The sequence below is a fragment of the Nicotiana sylvestris genome, chromosome 7, assembly GCF_000393655.2.
Source record: "Nicotiana sylvestris chromosome 7, ASM39365v2, whole genome shotgun sequence".
In the NCBI taxonomy this organism is placed as follows: Eukaryota; Viridiplantae; Streptophyta; class Magnoliopsida; order Solanales; family Solanaceae; genus Nicotiana; species Nicotiana sylvestris.
This window is the reverse complement of record NC_091063.1, coordinates 5,187,331-5,209,372: the sequence shown is the minus strand read 5'-3', so window position 1 is coordinate 5,209,372 and position 22,042 is coordinate 5,187,331. Positions and strand designations below refer to the sequence as shown.

Sequence of the window (22,042 nt, the reverse complement as noted above, 5' to 3'; positions counted from 1 at the left end):
TCAAGTACTCCTTTTCTCAGCTTAACCAAATATTGTCCTTAACCAAATATCGTGGCTCATGTGATATAATTGACTTAGTTAATACCTGTTGTAAAAAGGGTCAATGATTTAACTTGTCCTTGTGTCTTTATGAAAATAGTGAATTATCTAATTTGTTCTTGTGTCTTTATGAAAAGGTTCGGATTTGAATTTGACATAATTTATGCATTACAATCAGCCTAACAAGACCATAATCAAACTGACTACTTCACACTTCAAATCACGACTCGTGATTAGCCAAGTTATTAGAAATAAAATGAGCTGGTAAATTAAGATGGACCAAAATGTACAAAGCCGCTTGTAAGATTGTAGAAGTGATACTAGGTAGCCGCTTTTAGCATCCTTGTTTAATGTAAAAATAGCACGGTATAACCAGTTTTCGGACTGGTCATTCAAAAATAGCCAGCATTTACAAAGTCAATGAAAAATAACCACTATTTTGCTGAAACAGAGACCGATCCAGCATAATATACTGGAGTTCGGTGCACCTGTGTATGAGCTCCAACATATTATACTGGACTGATATACTTTGCTGACTCCAGTATAATATACTGGAGACTGGAGCACCGGTGCTCCAAACTCCAGTATATTATACTGGACAATTATACTTGCTGAAACTTCAGTATATTATGCTGGAGTTCTAGTGTACTTATGCTGGAACTCCATCATATTATGCTGGAGTTCCAGCATACTTATCCTGGAACTCCAGTATAATATGCTGGAGTTCAAGCATACTTATGCTGGAACTCCAGTATAATATACTGGCGTATTTTTTGGGTTTGAACAGTATTTTCGCTCAAATTTATCTTTACATGCAAAGTGGCTAAATTTCGATTACTTTTGAAACTGGGATATTTTTGAAAGACCAATTGTAAATCTGGCTATTTTTGAATTTCTCCCTTGTTTAATACCTGCATATCTAACTTTTAAAAGTTATTTAGAGTTTAGTTAATTTTGACAAATTTCAAACTTCAGACCTTCGTGCCTGGTGTCTTGAACTGCTAGTGCCAAACTTCATACGTGAATGTGAAGTTTGAACTGCCAAAACTACCTTTGATTTTTTGAGACGGCTAGACTTTATTTTTTTAAATAAATTTCAAGTATTCTAACTTTCTTAAAAAATAAAAAATTATATAAATATGATATTTTTGATGTGGTCTTTAACTTTTGATCCCGCCTTTTCCCACGAGGCATAAGCTTATTTAAGGTCAAAATTAAAAGTGTTACTTACGGAATAAGGGAGGGACAACATAAGTTAAATTTGAAGTTATGCCCCTAGGACAAGAATTCAAGACCATCCCACACTATTTGTACACCTCACCCCCCTAAAAATGGCTATTTGTACAATTCGTCCCGTAAAATTAATTAAATTAGGCAGAAATTTGGTTCGGGCTCAAATCAAAAGCGGGCTAAAATCCGGTGACGAAACAACAAAAACGATCCGCGTTATTTCTCGACCGACCCTCCCCGACTCCGATCAACGACGACGTTCATCTATGTAAACTGTTCTTCTCTTTCGTCTCCTCTTGAAATATATTCGTTTCAAGCATTTATGTAAATAACAAAATTTATGACACACAAAATTGTATTTGGATATTTATTTTCTTATTGACTGTGTATCAGATTTTTTTGATATAAATTATTTGGGTAACTATCTTAGAATTCGAAACTTTCAAAACCCTAATTGAACCCGAGCTAAGGCAAATTCTGATGTGTTTTATTGTTCATTTCAGAATTTTGGTATACAAGGTTGTTCAGATCAGACGTTTTTTCGGGTTTTTGTATGTGTATAGTGCAAGCTACGAGGTAAAAAGAATTAATTTTTTTATCTGATGATCTTTTAGTAAATTTGTAGAAGTTATTGGTTTGTTGATGTTGCTGGAGATTATTATTTTTGACATTCTGCTCGAGCTAAGTAGTAAGAGTATCAAAAATCGTGGGTGTCAAAGCTGAGCATTTGATTTGAAGGTTGATGATTTGTTTTGATCATAGAAGATTTATTAGTAGAGCTTTTGATTTTCAATTGGTGGAATGGTCCAAAGTAGAAAGCTAAAGTAGTGGCAAGATTGTCTGAAATGTCTCCCCTACTTGATGAATAAGGAGAGAGGGAGGGAGGGAGAGAGAGAGAGAGACTGAATACAATGTTTATTGCACTGATGCACGTGCTGGTCGAACGAAAAGGATCAAAATTATTAGCAATAGATTATTGATAGGCGTAAATTCATCAACTAATTTAGCTCGTCTACTCAAAGGTGCAGTCTTGCAACATCTTCTTACTATTCAATATTTAGATGTGAACCCCTTCTTTTTTTCTCTCTCCATTGATGGGCGTTTTAGCTCTTTCTCTCTCTCCATTGATGGGCATTTTAGCTCTTTGTCGGCTTGAAATACTTGAAAAAGGAGTACTTTATTGAAGGGGTGTGAAGAGAGTAGCATAAAAAATATTTTCTACTCTCTAACCAAACACTAGAAAATATTTTCCAGAAAAATTTTTGTACTCACCAACCAAACAAGGGAAAATAAGTGATAAAACCACTCTTTTTTTATGAAAACATTTTCTAGAAAAATATTTTCCTTCATACCAAACACACCCTAAATCCTTATTTTATTGAGCTTATAACTGATGGTTTCTACATTTATGAGTGTTTATCTTCTTGCTTGTATCTTTCTGGAAATCCATGGTTACACATATTGAACCTGATTACATCGTAGTGTAGTTTGTCATCTGATGACTTAAATACCACTTTAAATGGTTATTATGCAATTGAGATGATTCTTCATTATGGTTGATCTCTTTTGGCTTCTTTGCCACTTGTGTTTCAGTATGGATACATGTTCAAACTTTGTTATATACATTTAAACTCCTTCATCTTAACAAATTGTTCTATTACTTTGCACCTAATGTTAGTCTGGAACTAGTTATTTATGTTCGGTTTTATTAATGGTCTTTTTATGGGAATACACTGGGTTCGTTGTTGTTGTTTTGGTCTTATTAATGGTCTTTGTGGACTCTTCTGATGCCATTACGGTATCCTTGCAGGTTGTAACCATCATTATTAGGAGATTGAGCTGGGTTTCATGCATTCTGGTTGTAGATTATTGCCATGCACCTCTGTGTCAGTTGGGTGGGTAACACGAAGAGCGTGTTCAAGCTGATGCCATGTCAGCATCTAGCAAATTTAATCTATCTTCTAGTAGCCCAGATAGGCCATTGTATGCCTCGGGGCAGCGTGGGTCATATGCATCTGCTTCATTGGATAGGTCGGGTAGCTTCCGTGAGAACATGGAGAATCCAATCTTATCTACTCTACCTAATATGACAAGAAGTACTTCAACGATAACACAAACAGATGTCACTAACTTTTTTCAGTGCTTACGTTTTGATCCAAAAGCAATGGTGACAGAGCACAAGCTTAATAGGCACATTGATTTCAAGCGACTCGCAAGTTTAGCTTTAGGCATGCCAGTAGAGGATTCTCCTCTGGTGTCTTCTAAAGGCAAACTGTCCTCTTCGCCCTTCCCAGAGGAAGCCAGGCGGCTGAAGGCTGGTCTTCGGGAAAGCTGCACTAAAGCTAGGTAGTTATTACGATAATTTGCTCTATTGGTTTATTTTTTATCTGGTCAACTTGGATAAAGATTTGCACTCATACATTTTTCATGAAATATCAGGGAACGTGTAAAGATATTCACTGAATCTTTATCTGTGATCAACAAATGCTTTCCAAGCATTCCATCAAGGAAGCGATCTCGATCAGACGTCTTATCGAATGAACGACCCAATGTGTTATATCCAAGTGACCGCTCAGTTTCTGGTGCAGGCATTGCTAAATTAGGGACCCAGAGTGGTTATGAGTTAGAGCTACAGAAGTCCGAAGAAAGGACTAAGAATTCTGTTCCAAATAAGCGCACTCGAACTTCTATGGTGGATTTGAGGGTTTGTGTCTTTCATTGCATCCTTTTATAACTTTATACAGTATTTCTGAATTTATATTTTCCGTTAAATTCATACTTCCTAGTTAAGATTCTCTTTTTGATGCATCTCCTATTATTGCGTAAGGAGTTATGAATAACGTAGAGAAGTGACATTAACCTTTCCTGATTTGTTTGTGATTACACCATGAGATCTGGTTGAGGATATCAAAAAAGCGAATGGATTTGGATGTTGTTGAGTGTTAGGATTGAGTCTGCCTTGTTTAACTTGCTTATGTAATGTTGAGCTCATTGTGAAGTGTTTTTCAGATACTTTCCTGGTCTATGCATGTAAGATTTCATACATTTGAGGAAGTACAGAAATACGAGCTTTTGAAGGGATATGTAATCTTTTTATGTCACGACCCAAACTAGGGGTCATGACCATCACCTAACAAGCTTGGAGTCCGTCGAGCAAACCCTTAACCTCGTAGTAACATCCATCAATGTAACATGCATTGGGTCCCAAACGACCCGTTGCTATCGATCAATGCTTTAATAAAATATAGTATGCTCATAAAAAGGCCTTGAAGGCATAACATATCTACAATAAGCCTCAACGTGGGACATCATTCAGTTATATTGCCAACCCACAGTGTCAAGGCAGCTTCTATGGAATACATAACATATATAGAGAAATGAGACATAGTCTGACATGTAATAATAATGGAAGAAAATGACAAAAGAAGGCTCCACAACTCTAGTGCGGGGCTCGCAACCCAAAGTATGTAGTTGGTGCTCAACTAGTGACCTCTGTTGCGATACCTGAACTTGTAGAGCACAAAGATAAGTGACTACATACGTCCCTAGTAAGTCTCACAGACCTCCCAAAAAAAGGTGGGATTAGTATTTTAAGAAAACATGCTCTTTAATATCGAAGTCACATTTCTCATTTCCATCAATAAAATCTCAAAACAATAAACACCTGGTAAATCATTTAATAGACTTTTTTTAAAATCCATTGCTGTTTGTAGGCCATAAAGATATTTTTTTCTCATTTTTGGGAAGGTTCCTACTAGACACTGACATTTGCCACATGTATATCATGATGTACGATCAGTCATCCTATCTGCTAGGACTACACCGACCCATAAACCGTATGAGTAGGCTAAGGTTTGGTAGCAAGACCCAGAAACACGCATGCACCATTGGTATTCCAGGTGGATAAACTTGATCATAGCCATGTCCCGATACCGGCACGTGTCATTTCTAGATAAATGTCACCACGTACTACTCATTAGACGAATATCCTCTCAGTCACCTTGCCAATACAACCCCTTGGGCTTAAGCATTTTCCTTTCAAAAAAAATACAGCCCTCGGGCTTAATCGTGAACATACCCGTCATAGGTGGACATCAAATTATTCAAATCTCATTTCTTTCATTCATATTTCGTGAGTCGTCATAGAACGTATAAACATCAACATAAGTATCATATGTCAGAATGGTAGTCATAAAATTCATAAAGGGACACTCATACTCATTCGTTTCCATAAGCACAAGTTCACAAAAGAACATTTAAATTTTGTGTTTATGCGCTTTGAACACTTGAAACATGCATTATTGGGTGGGGGGGGGGTTTACTTTTAAAAGGTTAGGGGTCCACTTAGTTCAGATCCGAGCTTAAACATTCGATGCAGTGATTTCAATACTCAATACTGTGATCAATCTATACAAATATTAGATATCGAGAGTAAGTCGCTCCTAAAGACGAGAGTTTTTCGTGCAAATGCTCCACTAGTAAATAGTATAATTCCTTATACTTTTGCTATTTATACATGTCAAAGTATAATTAGGTATATCGTATTGAAATATAAAATTTATTTTGTGTTTTCTAAAGGAAACTCCACATATCTATATAAAGGTAAAGAAAGAAAACTTAAGATAGAATGGGCTTGCAAAACCCTCTCCAACGTAGTGTTTTTGGGAGCGCGAAGCGCAAAAAAGCGACAGGGGCTCGCCTCGCTTCAAAAGCGAAGCACACGCTTCATTAAAGTGAAGCGCAATTCTTAAAATACATATAATATATATAATAATTAGTTTATAAACTGAATTACACTTTGAAAAAATCAAATAAACTAAAATGTAACATATATATATATATATATAATAATTAATTTATATATATATATATATATAATAATAATTAATTTTCTAAACTGAAATACATATAAAATTAATCAAATAAACTGAAAATATAACATATATAAAATAATTCATTTTATAAACTGAAATACACATTAAAAAATCAAATAAACCGAAAAATATAACACACACACACACACATATATATATATATATAATAAGTAATTTTATAAACTAAAATACATATTAAAACTAAGAAGAATAAAAGGGAAAAAAGAAAAAGAAAATAGCGCCTGCCCTAGCTGTGCAGACGCTGAACGAGAAAAAGTGAAAAAGAGAAGAGAAGAAGAAGAAGGAAGAAAGAAGGAAAAAGAAAGAAAAAAAGAGCAGACGCTGGACGGGAACAAGAAGAAGAAAGAAAGAAGAAAGAAAAAAATGAGAAGAAGAAAAATTACCTGGACTGGATGGAGGAAGTTGAAACCCTAGCAGCAGCAATGTCGATCAAAGAAGAGAGAAATGGTCAATTTTGGTCTTAGGGGTCTCTTTTGTATAATAAAAAATAGACCCAAACTTTTTTTTTTATTTAAAAAAGGCCCCTCTTAACAGAAGCCAGTGTCGCTTTTTCAATTGAAGCGCACGCTTCACATGGTCGAGTCGCCTCAGGTTGGGAAAAGCGATGGCTGGTCGCTTCGCGCTTAAAGCGACGAAGTGATCGCTTTTTCAAACACTGCTCCAATGTGAGGCTCCTTTAACAACAACAACAAAAAAACCCATTATAATCCTACAAGTGGGGTGGGGGAGGGTAATGTGTATGCAGACCTTACCAATACCTTGTGGAGGTGGAGAGGCTATTTCCGATAGACCCTCGGCTCGAGGAACAATGAAAGGAAAGCAACCAACAATAGCAACAAGAAGTTAATAAGATAATGGAAACAAACGACACAACGAGTAATGATAATACAAGACTAGTACTAATAATACTGGTAAGATGAGGAGAAACTTTCGACTACCAGTTAACCTTCAACCTTAATTCTTGACCTCCACACCTTCCTATCGAGAGTCATGTCCTCGGTAAGCTGAAGCAATGCCATGTCCTTTCTAATCACCTCTCCCCAGTACTTCTTTGGCCTACCTTTACCCTTCCTCGCCTCTTCACATGCACGAACAATCTCAACCTCGACTCCCGACTTGTCCTCCACATGTGCTACTCCCATCTTGTCCCTGATAACTTCATTCCTAATCTTATCTTTTTGGGTATGACCACACATTCATTTCAACATCCTCATTTCTACTACTCTCATCTTTTGGAGATGGGATTTCTTAATTGGCCTGCACTCAGTCCCATATGGTCTTACCACCACTATGTAGAACTTTCCCTTTAGTCTTGGTGGCACATTCTTATCACCCACAATACCAGAAGTGAGCCTCCGTTTCATCTACCCCTCTCCAATACGATGTGTAACATCCTCGTCAATCTCCTCGTCACTTTGGATTACAGACCCAAGATATTTGGAACTCTCTTGAGGATGACTTGTGTATCGAGCTTCACATCCATTTCGGCTACATGCTCCCATCACTGAACTTTTTTTTATGAAGAACATGCTCCCATCACTGAACTTGGCACTCCAAGTATTCTGTTTTCGTCATACTCACCATGGAATCCTCCTTTGTAGGGTTTAAATGGTAAGGACTTTGGAGGTCTGATGGCTAGAGCTTAACTCCTATTGGACCACAATTATTGAGGTGGCAACAACTTCTTATTTGAACTGGTATGCGAGCCAACAAGTGTTCTAACATAATTAATGGTATAAAATGTAGTCTAGTTATATTATAGTGGCAGTTCGGATGTTAAAATTGGCTCAGTCGGCTAAGGTTCATAAAATTTTAGAACTTTCAGTAGTTACCCAGTAAGTACTTTTAACACTCTTATTTTCTTACTCCCGCCGTTCCAATTTATGTGAACCTGTTTGACTGGGCACGGAGTTTAAGAAAAAATAAAGACTTTTAGAATTTGTGGTCCTAAACAAGTCAAAAAGGAGCCCAGAGTATTTGTGTGGTTATAAAAGCTTCTCATTAAGGGTAGAATTGTAAGTTTAAGCTAAATTGTTACCAAATTTAGAAAGGGGTCATTCTTTTTGGAACGGACCAAAAAGGAAATAGGTTCACGTAAACTGGAACAGAGGGAGTATTAAATAACGAGACTCATTATTCTATGTTGTTTTTTTGTTATCAATAAATTTGAATACTCTTTAACATTGATACTTACTCCCTACTTCTTTTCTGGTACTGCTTAAGGAAATAAAAAATTCATGAACGTATTATTCAAATCCTTACAATCAATTTAATCTCAAAAAGTGCACACATATACCGCTTCCTTATATTCCCAATTAGGAAAAGAACATAACATGATTTCCTTCTTTCTCGTGGGAGAAACAAAATGTTGTCCCCACATTACATAAGTTCTTGTTAGTTCAACAAGTTACTTCGATAACTTTTAAAGCATGCTTGGGCTGGGGCTATTACATTTTATACTTGATGGGTAGTTCTTTTATTTTCGTCTAACTTAGGTGTCTTTTGTAGGGAATCATATTTTTTTAGTAGAACATGTTCCTTCTACTCAATTTATCCATTTTCATTCATCAACCGTGTGCATGTAATCAGTTCTTACATCCTCAAGACTGATGGATATGTTTTGTTAATTTAGCCGGAGGTACGAGCGAGCACTCCATCAAGGCCATCTGGGAATATGGATAGAGATAGGGAGATATTGAGACTTCCAAATGGTAGCACAGTTCAGGGAGAGGAACATACATCATCCATTGCTGTAGAGGGCTGGGAGAAGTCTAAGATGAAAAAGAAACGTTCTGGAATAAAACCAGATACTACTGGAGGCTCCTCAACATCAAAACCTATTGATGGCCACAGGGAACCAAAGCAAGGACTGCAGTCACGTCTTATAGCTGATGGCAATTTGAGGTTTAATGATACCCATGGCTTCAGGTGTTGTACCAAGTATCAATGTCAAATTTTACCTCCAACTTTGATGTGTTTAGATTATGATATGTCTCTACCTACCCTTTTGCTGTGAAAACTTATAGACGTATATGAATCGTTAAGGTTCTATTGGTATATTACCTTTTTTTGCTATGGTTGAGGTATTGTTTGGAAGCACTTTTTATCTGAGAAACTACCTTGTTACACAATTATATTAGGAGCACTGATCCAAAGAGCATCAAATCCTATAGTAGAAGTAGAAATTGGAGCTTCCTAGCCCCCCAAGGAGTGGTTTGCCAGAGAAAACAATTATTTGCATATTTGGGCAGTGTCTCCTTGTAATTTGCAGCAGAGCGTCCTTGTGGGTTCATATGCAGAAGGGGGGACTGAATCAGACCAAAGGAGGAAAGATAGTCCTTTCACCATATTGGGGTTAAACTGAACTCTCAATTTGCTTGTTTATTAATTTGTTTGTCTGCTTCAACCATGATTTGTATCCCATGTTGCTATATATTTTTTCTTCAGATATAGATATCAATTTAAGAGAGTGGTAAGTTTTACCACTCAGTGTGCCTATTGTGCTGGAAACATCAAGTAGGTCTACTTTGAATTTGGACAAGCTTTTTTCTTTCTAAATTAAGTATTGAGAACCGAAGTCAAGATGGAATACTTGTTTAGCAACTTGCTTTCTCTATCTCACAGGTAGATTATTGGGATATAATAAGTTGTAGTTGAGATTAAAAGAGAGGTGGTAGCCTTTCGGGACACAAAGAGAGATGGAAGCTTTTCCCAGCTTGCATCTGGCGGACAATTTGGAAAGAGAGAAATCAGAGATGTTTTGAAGATAATAGAAGTTCCATTCGGAAACTGAAGATGAACTGTCTAGTTCTCTTTTATTTCTGGTGTGAACAGGAGTACTTACAAGAAGCCAAGTCCATTTATGAGATTTTAGATTACTTATGATAGTTTAAGCGCTAGGAACTCAGGCTTCAATTCTCCTTGTAATTATATAGAACTACACTGCTTTGTGTAATCCCTGTTTAATATATATATATACTACTATGTTACCTTCTCAATTTTTTTTTTAAAAGAGGTAGTATCATAATTTTCTATAGGAAGTGTAAAAGAATAAAAGTTATAATCATTTGGTTAGTGAGAGAAAATACCAAATGCCAATAATCAATTGCGCCCACTTGTAATCTTTCTTTCCTTTGTTGTTCAAGATCATTCTTGTGATTGCGTAACTCATAAGAAGTAGACTTGTTTTTCACTCTGAACTGACTTTTTTTTTTCCGGCAAGTAGACATGGAGTTGCTCCAGGAGGTGTTGGAATTGGAAAAGCTGATGGTGTATTGCAGAAAGCGCCTTTAGAAGTGCGTTCTTCCATGTCTAAGGTTGACCAAGATAGCAGTCTCCATCTTATCGATAGAAGAGATCGCCCTATTGGTTCAGAAAAAGAAAGGGTGAAAATTAGAGCTATCAAAAAGTATGGGATGCAACCTTTTTTATACTTCCTTTCTTGTTCATTTTTGTTGACTGTACGATGTAGCTTTTGCAATTTCATCTTCGCTCTTATGCTTTTGAAATCCTTGTTATGAGTGATATCCTTTTTAGGTTTTATTTTCCTCTCGTAATTTTATGTTCTTCAGATGTTCATTTTATTCTATTTATATATGTAGTAAAACGAAGGCAGCTGCCCGAGAATTTACGTCTACTAGTCCTACTTCAAGTACGAAAATGAATTCTGCTGCTCGTGCTCCGCGATCTGTTTCAGGCGTTTCACCGAAATTGTCTCCACTAGTTCAGCAGGCATCTGCTGCTAATGATTGGGAAGTCTCTCACTGCACAAGCAGATACCCATCTGCGGTCGGGACAGGCAATCGTAAACGCAACCCTTCTATGAGGTCGTCATCACCACCTGTTGCTCAGTGGGCCAGCCAAAGGCCGCAGAAGATCTCTCGACCAGCAAGAAGGGCTAATTTTCCTATCGTTCCCAATAATGATGAAATCCCTTCTCTTGATAGCACAAGTGATGTTCTCAGTAATGGAAAGCGTCTTTCTGGTTCTTCCCCTCAACAAGTCAAATTAAAAAGCGATCACTTCTCTTCAGCTGCTTCTGAAAGTGAGGAGTCCGGAACTGCTGAGATTAAGTCCAAGGACAGGAGCAACAAGTCTGATGAGGTGGATGAAAAAGCTGGGGTCCATGTTCAGAAGATGTCTTTGCTGCTCCCACCAAAGAAAAGTAAGAGGGGTAGTGGGGAAGACCATGGAGATGGTATTCGTAGGCAAGGGAGGACTGGAAGGGGGTTTACCTCCACTAGGACACCAATGCCCTTGATGGTTGGGAAGCTTGGAATTGTTGGAACCGCAAAACAACTCAGAAGCTCTAGACATGGTCTTGATAAGACTGAAAGGTTGAACCTTATCTCCTTATTTTGATGGTTGGGTCTTTTCTGCCATTTTAATGCCAGTGGAATAACTATTCTTCATTTATGTGACTATTTATGCAGCAAAGCAGGCCGACCTCCTACCAGAAAGCTCGCTGATCGCAAGGCTTACAAACGACAGAAACAAGCCACAATGAATGGCTCAGCTGATTTTCTAGGTAGTTATAGCAGCAAGGTAGCTGAATTGTGTAGGTGTTGAGTCATTCTCCTCTTTGGTTATTCACTTCTCTTTTTATTTCTCTTAGTTGGTTCAGATGATGGGCATGAAGAGCTTCTGGCTGCTGCAAGTGCTGTTACCAACACTGGTACATTTACACTCTCGACCCCCTTCTGCTTTTGTTTTCCTGCTAAAAAATCTATCTTTGCAGCACTAATCGGTCATGTTCAATTTATGTTTGTTTGAGAAGATTTTTTTGATGGACCTATATTTAATGCAGCTCAAGCCCTCTCTAGCTTATTCTGGAAGCAGATGGAGCCACTTTTTCGATTTATATCAGAAATAGATATAGCCTTTTTAAGGCAGCAGGTAATAGCCCGTTTTGTCTTGTAAATGTGTATAATATTTGCCTATTATACATGGTTGACTTCTGGGATTTGCTAGCAATCTACAAAAATATCTAGCTATGACTATAATTGCAAAGGTTCCTGTCCGTATCCACTTCTTAACTGACAGATATTAGCCTTGTGCTTTCTGGTGGCATGTAAATTGGAAAATTTTGGCCTGAGTATTTGCATTTCTTAGGTTTCCGGGGGGGGGGGAGAGTAACTTGGGAAGTCCCTTACTTGCCTATTATCATTTCTATAATTTGGTTAGTCATAATACGTCCTTTTATTCCCTTCAACAGACCGTATTTCTTTTCTTTATGGAGTGGAATGGTGGTTGTCTTTGCCTCCATCTTGTAGTTATTATAATTGATTTTGCTAAGGTTATATTATAAATTCTCTCTTGAAGTAACAAACCAGGAAAGCATTGCTATTTCATTTTTCTAGTTTGTCATTTGTTTGGTTATAGAAAATCAAATAGAAGTGGAGCAGCAAATCATGTTGAGATCGTTTAATATCTTTTATTATGAGTACCAAGTGCATGTGAAGTTGAACTAGAGCTGAGCTGGTCCACAGTGTTTACTGCTATCATAGTTTGTCCTTAAACTTATCGAGCTTATTTTCTTATTTAACACATGTAAGATGGCCACTTTTTTATTCTTTCTGTTTGGAAGGGGGATGGGTGGGTGGGAGGTACTTAGGTTGGCCATGCTACCAGTCTTTTACGAGCAATCAATTCTTTTCTTTTCATTTCTTTATGATACTTTCACGCCTGGAGGCTTCTATTTTTGTATTCTTAAGAATTCTTTGAAGAGAGAATATTTTATTATAAAAATTCTTATGCTCCAGTTTCGCATGCTTTTTGACTTTCCCCTACCAGGTCCTTATGGGCCATCTTGTCCCATTAGTGCATTTTTTCTCGGCTTATGGGAGGGGGCGTACATGCTTTTTTTTTTTGAAAGATGTTGGAGTTGCTTAAATATCATCAGACTGGCCATTCCTCTGGTTATAATTTTTGAGAGATGCACTAATATTCAGTGTTCTGCTCTTAACAGGTAAATCATGAGACCAATCTGGCAGGACCAGTCTCTGACCCTTTTGATGCTGATGGTTCCAGTTTAGTCCCAAATGGTTTTGGGTTGAATGAGTTTGGGGGAAATATAAATAAAACACAGTGTCTTGAAAGTACCCTAGACCGTATGGTCTCTGAAAAGAATAAACCTAAGGATATTTCCTTGTACCAAAGAGTGATGGCAGCTCTAATACCTGAAGATCTTTATTGCAGTGGAAATGAAGATCTTAGTTCCGATAGTTATCAATCTGGATTTGAAATGGAAATGAATTCCGAATCAGATACTTCTTGTGTACAAATATTATATGACAGTGAAACTTCCAAATACCCTGCCTCTAATAGATACATGATAACTGCCAGTGGGGGTCCCTTTGATAATCTGGAGCAAGTCATGGCATATAATAACATTACATCCCCCTCAGACAATGGGGATTTTTTAAACTATGACCATTCACAAAAATGTTTACTTCCACAGCAGCAAACCACACCTGACTTTGTCTGTTCTGAGTATCAGTATAGTGAGATGTCTATTGATGAGAAACTTCTTCTTGAGATTCACTGTATTGGAATATATCCGCAAATGGAGGTAGGTTTCAAGGATCCTCAATATGTTGTATGGTGATAGTTCTGTTTGTGCCCTCACCTTGATTTACTGTTCCTTGGTATGCTAATTGCTTATGGTCGATGCAGTCTGATTTAGCACATACAGGGGATGGAGAAATCAGCGGGGACATGAGTAGATTGGATGAGAAGCACCAGGAAATGGTAAATCTTATTCCGAATTAGTACATTCTTAAGTAATGTCTCTTCTCTGTCCTCTGTCCTTGTCTCTTGCTCAGTGTTCCTCTCGCTTTTCTTGATTTGTTGAGCCAACTGCTGCTAGACCAAACGTGAATCGGCTTTGAACCTATGTCTATGCACATTCTTTCATCACTTACTGAGAGAGTATTGGATATTTAACATGGGGGTTGATACCTCTTCAAGGAGTGCTCTTTGAATGAGCGTTCTCAATGAGCTGGGGAAGTTTCTTGAATGCTCTCAATTTTGATTTGAGTATCTAAATATGGGTCAGTGCAACAAAAGCATCTCTGAACAAGGTTCTAGCACCATGCCAAATGTGTCTGAAGTAGAAGAGCAAAGGTGTTTTAGGAAAAAGGATATGAACTTCTCACTCAGAAGGAGGGAAGCTACATATTCTAGAGTGGAAGCTTTTCCTTTAACTTTATTAGAGCCTATTGCTTCCTCCTCTTGAGAGTCGTATAGACCTGAAATTTAAGTTGTTTCCTTCTCCTATTGTCCCTATGTATGTTGGTTAGTGCAGTTGGGGTGTGAGAACCACTGTAGTACCTGTGCTTATCACCCTGCTGTCTTATATTATTTTATTGGTGTTTTGTCCTTGTTTGGAATAAGAGTTTTTGCTCTTTTTGTGTATCATGATATAGTTTGTGCAACCTATTTACATTGTTTCTGCGTGCAGCTTTTCTTATGTGATTGCTTGTTGCATAGGTTTCTAAGAAGAAAGAGATGCTGGAAAAGCTGTTGAATTCAGCTGCAGAGACGAGAGAGTTTCAAGAAAAGTATTATGCTTCTTTCAGATGCATAACCTTGATCCTTGCTCAACCCCATTTATTGAGATAATAACTCAAGCATTTAATTGTCTTATAGGGAGTTCGAACAGCATGCTCTTGACAAACTTGTGGAAATGGCATACAAGAAATATATGGTAGGTTGAAAATTTTAACCAGTTCCTTTCCTGGTCAGAGTTCAGAGATATCTGTTTATTTTATATCAAGGGATCATATGCACTTCTCTTTCCATCTTTGTGGGTGAGTGTTTATCTCCCCTCTTAGAAGACCTTGAACTCTGAGTATCTAATGGTTGATTTAGGTGCCTTATTACTGTGGAAAAATATCCCCCTGGGTTTATATGTATATTTCTTTCCTTTCAATTCTGCTGAGCAGTTTTCTCGGAATCAATCTCCGGCTTCTTCTTCTTTCCATATATGTTATAACCAAAAACAATATGTCTTGATATCAATCTAATTTCTGGCTTCAAGGCAAAAGCAGGAAACGAAAGTCACGCTGGTGCCTTTATTTTCTTATATATGACAGTGGATGGGTCTGCAGTGTTCTACATATAATTTCATTGCACATAAATGTTGGACAAAGTGAAATCTCCCTGTGTCTCCCTGTCAGTCTGTCTGTATCTTTGTGACATCATAGAGCCCTCGATTGATTTCATAAAGGCTATTCTGCTTTGTGTATGCTTTTTGTTCTCTCTTGTTCTGCAATCATTTAGGTTATCATTGGTTTATCATTTATCTTAGTTGCTAATAGCATCGTTTATATTATCTTCTTTTCATTGTAGTTCGTATACAGATTGTGTTGAGTCTTGCATACTGCCTCTAGTAGTTGATAGCAAAATTGTCTGTAGTGTCTCAGTGTGAAGTTGTCCTTAAACTCATAAAAATCATTCATTGACATTGTCTTGTCTTGACAGAGTTGTCGTCGGGGTCCAAATTCACACGGGGCGAAGGGTGCTATTGGGAAAATGGCCAAGCAAGCTGCCTTAACATTGGTGAAGCGAACTCTGGATCGGTGCCAAGAATTTGAGGTCACAGGAAAGAGCTGCTTCAGTGAGCCATTGTACAAGGATATGTTCCTTTCTGCGATATCCCGCCATAGTGACGGACAAACAGATTCCAACACTGACGGTGAAGCTGCAAAATCTTATTTTAGCCCACAGCAGAGCCCATCTCTAAGCCAGGACATACTTTGTGAAGCCAATTTATCTTCTGAAGCAAGTAGAGTCAAGCGTAGGGAGTTGGAAGATGTCCTTGGTACTAGCATTGGTGCATCTTCTGGTGCTTTTTCAGGTGTTGGGAGTTCACTTTCAAGCAGTGCAAAAGGGAAGAGAAGTGAGAGGGATCGAGAAGGAAAAGGAAATGGCAGAGAGGCATCATCGCGTGGTGGATCAATAAAGATTGGCCGACCTTCCTCTTCCAATGTTAAGGGAGAAAGAAAGCCTAAAACGAAAACTAAGCTGAAAACTACTCAATTATCCACTTCTGTCAATGGCCTTCTAGGCAAGATGTCAGAGCAACCTAAAGTACCAGGATCTTCAATAGTGAAATCAAGTAATATCAAAGATAAGAATGATTATGACTTCGATGAATTAGAGGATCCCATTGATTTATCTGGTCTGCAACTCCCTGGAATGGATGTTTTAGGTGTCCCTGATGACCTTGACGGTCAGGGACAGGACATAGGCTCATGGTTGAACTTTGATGATGATGGATTACAAGATCATAATGACTTGATGGGCCTTGAGATTCCAATGGACGATCTGTCGGATTTGAATATGATGGTCTGAAGTCATTTTTGCTGTAATTCCTGTTGATTGCCGTTGTCTGGGAGAAACATCAATATTGAGTAACTATCAGACAGCTTCTGTGCCCGTCAGTCCATAATTAGGGCTATATATTCTTTCAGATACTCATACGCTGCTTCATTCTTGTGTGAACCCTCCGACCCCTTTGGTTTTGTCCCTTTCAACTTGTCGACTTTGACTGTAGATTTTGTATAACGCTTAAGATAGTACTATAGTTATAGTACCATAGAAATACTGTATTTTAGCAGTACTGGTAAGGGAAATGATGTCCTTTGTACATAAATTGTAAGTGTTCAATAAAACCACTTTATTTAAGTCATCCCATCCTTCTATTACGAGTTTCAATGTTGCCTAATTATATATGTTTAGTTGTTCATTTTGTCTTATTTGGTGTGTTGCTTCTACTATCTAGCCTATTATGCATTTGCTATCATGGTCACATTTTTTTGGCGTTTATATGATTCAGGAACTCTGCAAATTATGGTTTGTGGCTCTATGCTGGGCTCTCATGGATTATGGATGACCTATTGGTGGTTTCTGTTGCTATCTTTTACTATAAGAAGCTAACCTGTAATGCTAAAATGGACCTGCTAGTTCCATGCTGTCTATTACGTGCTCCTGCTGTCTGCAGGATATCAATTTGCGAGGAATTTTTAACATCGAAGCAAGCAAAATGCACCTCAAGTATATCATGGCCAATCTTTGTGCTGAAGATTGATTAATACAATCATACCTGTTACATTGTCAAAAAAAAAAAAGTATATCATGGGCAATGCAAAATTTACTTTCTTTCACGGTATTACTGTATGGTCGTTGTGTTTAAACTGGATGGTTTTGTATTAGCTCTAATTTGGAGTATGATGACAGATTCCCTCTTCACTTGAATTTTATGCAAAACTGTCATCTTAACTCGACTAGCATTTAGGGATACATCGTCCTGTGGAGGTAACATTCTATTCTATTGCTTTTATATCAGTCAGTCTGGCTGTATTTTGGATCTTCTCTTTTAGAATTCTGTCTTGCATGCTCTGAAGGTTCTGCATTTATGCTCTTTTTTTATATGGTAACATGGTGACTTGAACCTACAACCGTAGATCACAACCATGTTTTTTTGAGTGCAAATGTTCTTTTCCATTTTAATGATTATATTTTCTATATTTCTAGAGCCGAAATAGCCGTAAGATTGATGAACTGCAACACTTGTTGCCTTTGGTTCTACTTAGACACTCTGTGATACAGAGGATAACCAGAAAAGATTGCGTGGGAGGGTAGAAAGAGAGCCACTGCAGATGCTGCTGGAAGACAGGGTCAGAGTCTACCAGCTTCAGCAATAGTTGCTGCTGGCTATCTATTTGCCAGACTACAGGAGTCTTCTCTGCCATGCAAGGTAAAAGTGTTTTATATATTAGGCAAACACACTACATTTTCCATGCTACTGGACAATTTGAAAAGAGTCTAAATTCATCCTTCATCCTTCTGATAATTCATTCCCATTCCTGTAGTTTTAGTATTATTCTTGTATTTCCTTATTCTTAGATTGTCTATTACTACCTGATATTGCTTTTGCTTCGGTTCTATTATTATCTTGTTGTTGTCATTGCTTCTTTTTCCTTGACTTCTTTACTATTGTATTTTTCTAAACTGCTGTGTTTATGCTTGCCTTGAGCAGAGGGTTTATCGGAAACAACCTTTCTACCTGCACAAGGTAGGGGTATGGTCAGTGTATAAACTACCCTCTTAGACCCCACTTGTGGGATTACATTGGGATGTTGTATCCTTCTGATAAGTGGTACCAAAGAAGGAAAGTGAAGTTACTTCAACGTTGGACCTACAAGTGAAATGGGTAGCATGTGCACAAATTTTTCCTAAGGTGCTATTCTTAGACTTAGTTTTGCCAGGAGATTGATGGAAGTTTATCATGAGATGAAGAAGGATCTGCACAAGGTGTTCATCGACCTAAATAAGGCATATGATAGATTACCAAGAAAGGTCCGTTGGTAGGTGTTGGAGAAGGAAAGAATTCATAAGAGCCATCGCTAACTTGAGAACAACATTAGGAGATACAATGGAGTTGCACGTAACCCTGGGTTTATACCAGGGATCGGCATTGAGCCTGTACTTGTTTACCCAAGTTATGGATGAGCTAACCAACACAATACAAAATGAGATCCCTTGGTGCATGTTATCTACTGACTGATATGTAGTGCTAATTGATGAAAACATCGAGGGTGTCAACCAAAAATTTGAACTATGGAGAAGCACTATAGAGAGAAGGGTTTTAGGTGATGGAACAAAGTAGAAAGCAATGTAAGGCAGAAGAAATGGCGGAAAACAATCCTAGCATGCATATGGTGGGCTGTTTAGAAGGAAAGAAATATTAGGTGCCTTGAAGATACAACTTGCACAATTCATAGAATCAAGGTGAATTGTATTTTGTTATTTGATTTTCGTTGTAAAGGAAACTATATAGATGAAGCCGAAACATTACAAGAGTTTCTAGAGTCCTTGTAAGAGGAACAAGGACATACTTTTGCCTTTTGGAATTGTAAATTGGCTCGCAGCACATCCTTTGTGCTGATGATTAATACAATGTTACCTTTCTTAAAAAAGAGTAAGGGTTTTAGGATAAAAGAAGTATGACTGTATATTTACTGCAATTTATTCGACATACGAAAAGTGAAATTAAGGTAAAATTAGATGGGTATTTGTATTTGCAATAATATTAGCACGAGTTGATTTAAATGGAGTAACCTAGTCAGTGAGGATTCATACAGCCGACCCCAACTTGTTTGAGACTGAGTCGTATTTGTTGTTGTTGTTGTGCTATCCTTAGGCTCAAGAAGGTGCTAATGAATGCTTTTCTAGAACGCTGATAAACATAGATACGGCTTTGATTGCAAATGAGTTGTGTTGACTCCAAGTTAGAGTCAGGTAGTTGGACCTATTATGCAAGTTTTATCAGGAAAAGGCTAATGACCATGTGAATTTGGGTTTTCTGGACTTCGTTTATGGGTAGTTGCAGAGAAAATTAGAGACAGTAGAACCATTTTATATATCTGTTATGAGATTTTCAATTATGGTCGACGGGAATCATATAGGCTTTTTGGGGGAACAGTGGGCTTGAGCAATAGAATCCTATATTATCCATGTTATTCATTTTTGTGATGGAGGCACTCAACAAAAACTTATAGAGCAGTGATGGAAGGGTATTTGGCTGGTGGGTATTTGAGGCGATCCACAAATAGGAGGGGAGGACATGATACAGTACAAGTGTTCATTTGTTAATTGCAGTTGACGCGTTGGTGTTTGTGTGATGTAGAGATGGACTAGCTGAACTCATGTGCAAACTAACTCATTCCTTCCTTAGTGCATGTACTTCTTTTGTGCGGGACCTTGAAGGAAAATTCAAACGTAAGGAGGTGATCAACCCCAAAAGACGAAGAATTCCACGGATGAAGAAGAAAGTATTGATAGTGAGGCCATTGTGTTGAGAAGTTTCCAAGGAGAAGGATGCGAGATTTGGGACAATCAGTTGTGGAATGACTTTGAGGATGAATAGCAAGGTAGCTGCCAAGGAGATTGAAAGAACTAAAGATGCGGATGTTGAGGATCTTGAACCAAGTGTAGGGCTTGAAGATACAACATGGGAGGAGAAACCAACTTGTGAAATGAAGGGAGTTGGCCCGAGAACTCTATTAACCACCTTGCTATCTTTTATTCTGTCGTTGATATTCTTTTTTGGCAGTTCCTGATAAATCAAGCTGCAATTGTGTAATCCATAATATGAGGTAAGGTAGGAGATGGGTTTAAATTGGTAAAAGGACCAAGTATGGTATGTGTATCGTCTATCAATATGGCATGTATGTTTTGGTTTACTTATGCACTTGGTCTTCCTTAAGGCACCAAAGATATTTTAGAAGGTAATGAACTTTATACTTGTACGTTTATGAACATCGATTTACAATGATGGATGTTATATAGCAAATGCTTAATTAGGAAACAAAGGTTAGAATCTGAAGGAAATTAGTATTGACATTATTTAGTGTTATTCTTGCGTTGTACTTGTTGTTTGGTTAAGTTTCTCTATTCTTAAGTTTGTTCTTATTTGCTTTTGTAGGTGTTTACAACTTCCTGATTCGAGGTCGAATCGTTCCAAGGAGGAGAGAGTGATACCAATCCAGGGAGGTCGAGCCCTTCCAAGGAAAGGAGGTATAATGCCAGAGGAGGTTGAAGATAAACAAGTCAAATTTAGACCATGCCATTGGTGGAAAAAGCTTGGAAGAGGCTTGTAAAGAAGTTTAAGAACTCCAACTTGTTCCAGAATTAAACTATGAAGAAATTCTCAAGAAAGGATAAGAACATCCAAGCTAGTGCTGTACTGCTGTTGCATTCCAAGCTCTAAAACCCAACCTGGAAGGACATCTTTGAGATGCTAATGCAGGTAATGCAAGAAGAATTAACCCAAATAGCCGCCCACTCAATCGCTTAAATTAAAAATAGCCGGTGGAGGTATAATATATGCATAATTTATTTATTATATGTGTATTATTATGTATAATGAATGTATAATCTATATATATGGCTGGAAAAAATAAATAATGAATATGGCCGGCTATTTGTGTAAAAATCCTGGTACGCAACCAGCTAATATGCATTTGCATCTGGCCATATTTTGAGCAGGAAAAAAATATGTTCTAATTCTTCTCAATACACAACTAATAATATTATAAATAGGGAAACTTACACAAATGTCCCAAATAAATCTCAACTTACCAACCTCTAGCCATTAGTCATAGACTTACTAAAACTAGCCAACAACAATTGAAAAAACAAATAATAGGGTTCTTTCCCTCAAAGAATCACATGCAAAAATTACCTTCCATATTTTTAAGCGTGATTAGCATCACTAGATACAAGACGGAAAGAAAATTTCATGGATGAGGTAGCAAATAAGGTGATGAAATATAAAAATATATACAATATTCCAAAAATCTAAACAAAAAAGGAACTTTTTCAATGAGTATTGTTGAAATTCATTGAAAATATATAGATAAGTCAATATACAAAATTTGAGGAAGATTGGAGGTGATTTGGACTGGTTTTGTATCATAATTTATAATTAAATCGAGTTCAAAAAGTTTTTTGCGACACATGTATCACACATGTATCTCACACATAGGTATATATGGGTATACATGTGATACATATGTGATACATCAATGATACATAGTGTGATACACGTATTATTTTTTTCATGTTCAGTTTTTACTTCGAATTTTCAATTCAAACCACCTCAAATTCATCCCAAAATTGAGATTCAAGCTCTTTAAGTTGTGCCCAATCTATTCTAATAGCACCCACTCAAAAAAAGCAAAAATTTGATATTTTTTTGCTACATATAGCTAGTTGGCTAATATTAGTAATATTTTATCAATTGATCAATTTTTATAATGAACTACTTATAAATGGACATAGCTGGTAATTTCCCTTATAAATATCCTAGT

At 37.3% G+C, this 22,042-nt stretch overlaps 1 protein-coding gene and 1 long non-coding RNA gene across 2 annotated transcripts; both read left to right on the top strand.

The window, feature by feature from the left end:
* Positions 1–1,384: 1,384 nt before the first annotated feature.
* Positions 1,385–16,857, top strand: LOC104233726 (uncharacterized). The gene is made up of 15 exons (XM_009787165.2): positions 1,385–1,537; positions 1,773–1,845; positions 3,080–3,615; positions 3,709–3,973; positions 8,797–9,092; positions 10,390–10,572; positions 10,766–11,500; positions 11,597–11,691; positions 11,779–11,838; positions 11,971–12,059; positions 13,132–13,734; positions 13,839–13,913; positions 14,655–14,725; positions 14,814–14,871; positions 15,648–16,857. The coding sequence occupies exons 3-15, from the start codon at positions 3,200–3,202 to the stop codon at positions 16,518–16,520; spliced, it is 3,819 nt and encodes a 1,272-aa protein (XP_009785467.1). The 5' UTR covers positions 1,385–1,537; positions 1,773–1,845; positions 3,080–3,199; the 3' UTR covers positions 16,521–16,857.
* Positions 16,858–17,412: 555 nt separating this feature from the next.
* Positions 17,413–21,111, top strand: LOC138872611 (uncharacterized). Its single transcript, XR_011401068.1, has 4 exons — positions 17,413–17,483; positions 17,703–17,925; positions 19,906–20,326; positions 20,656–21,111. It is a non-coding gene; the product is annotated as an uncharacterized lncRNA (long non-coding RNA).
* Positions 21,112–22,042: the final 931 nt, after the last annotated feature.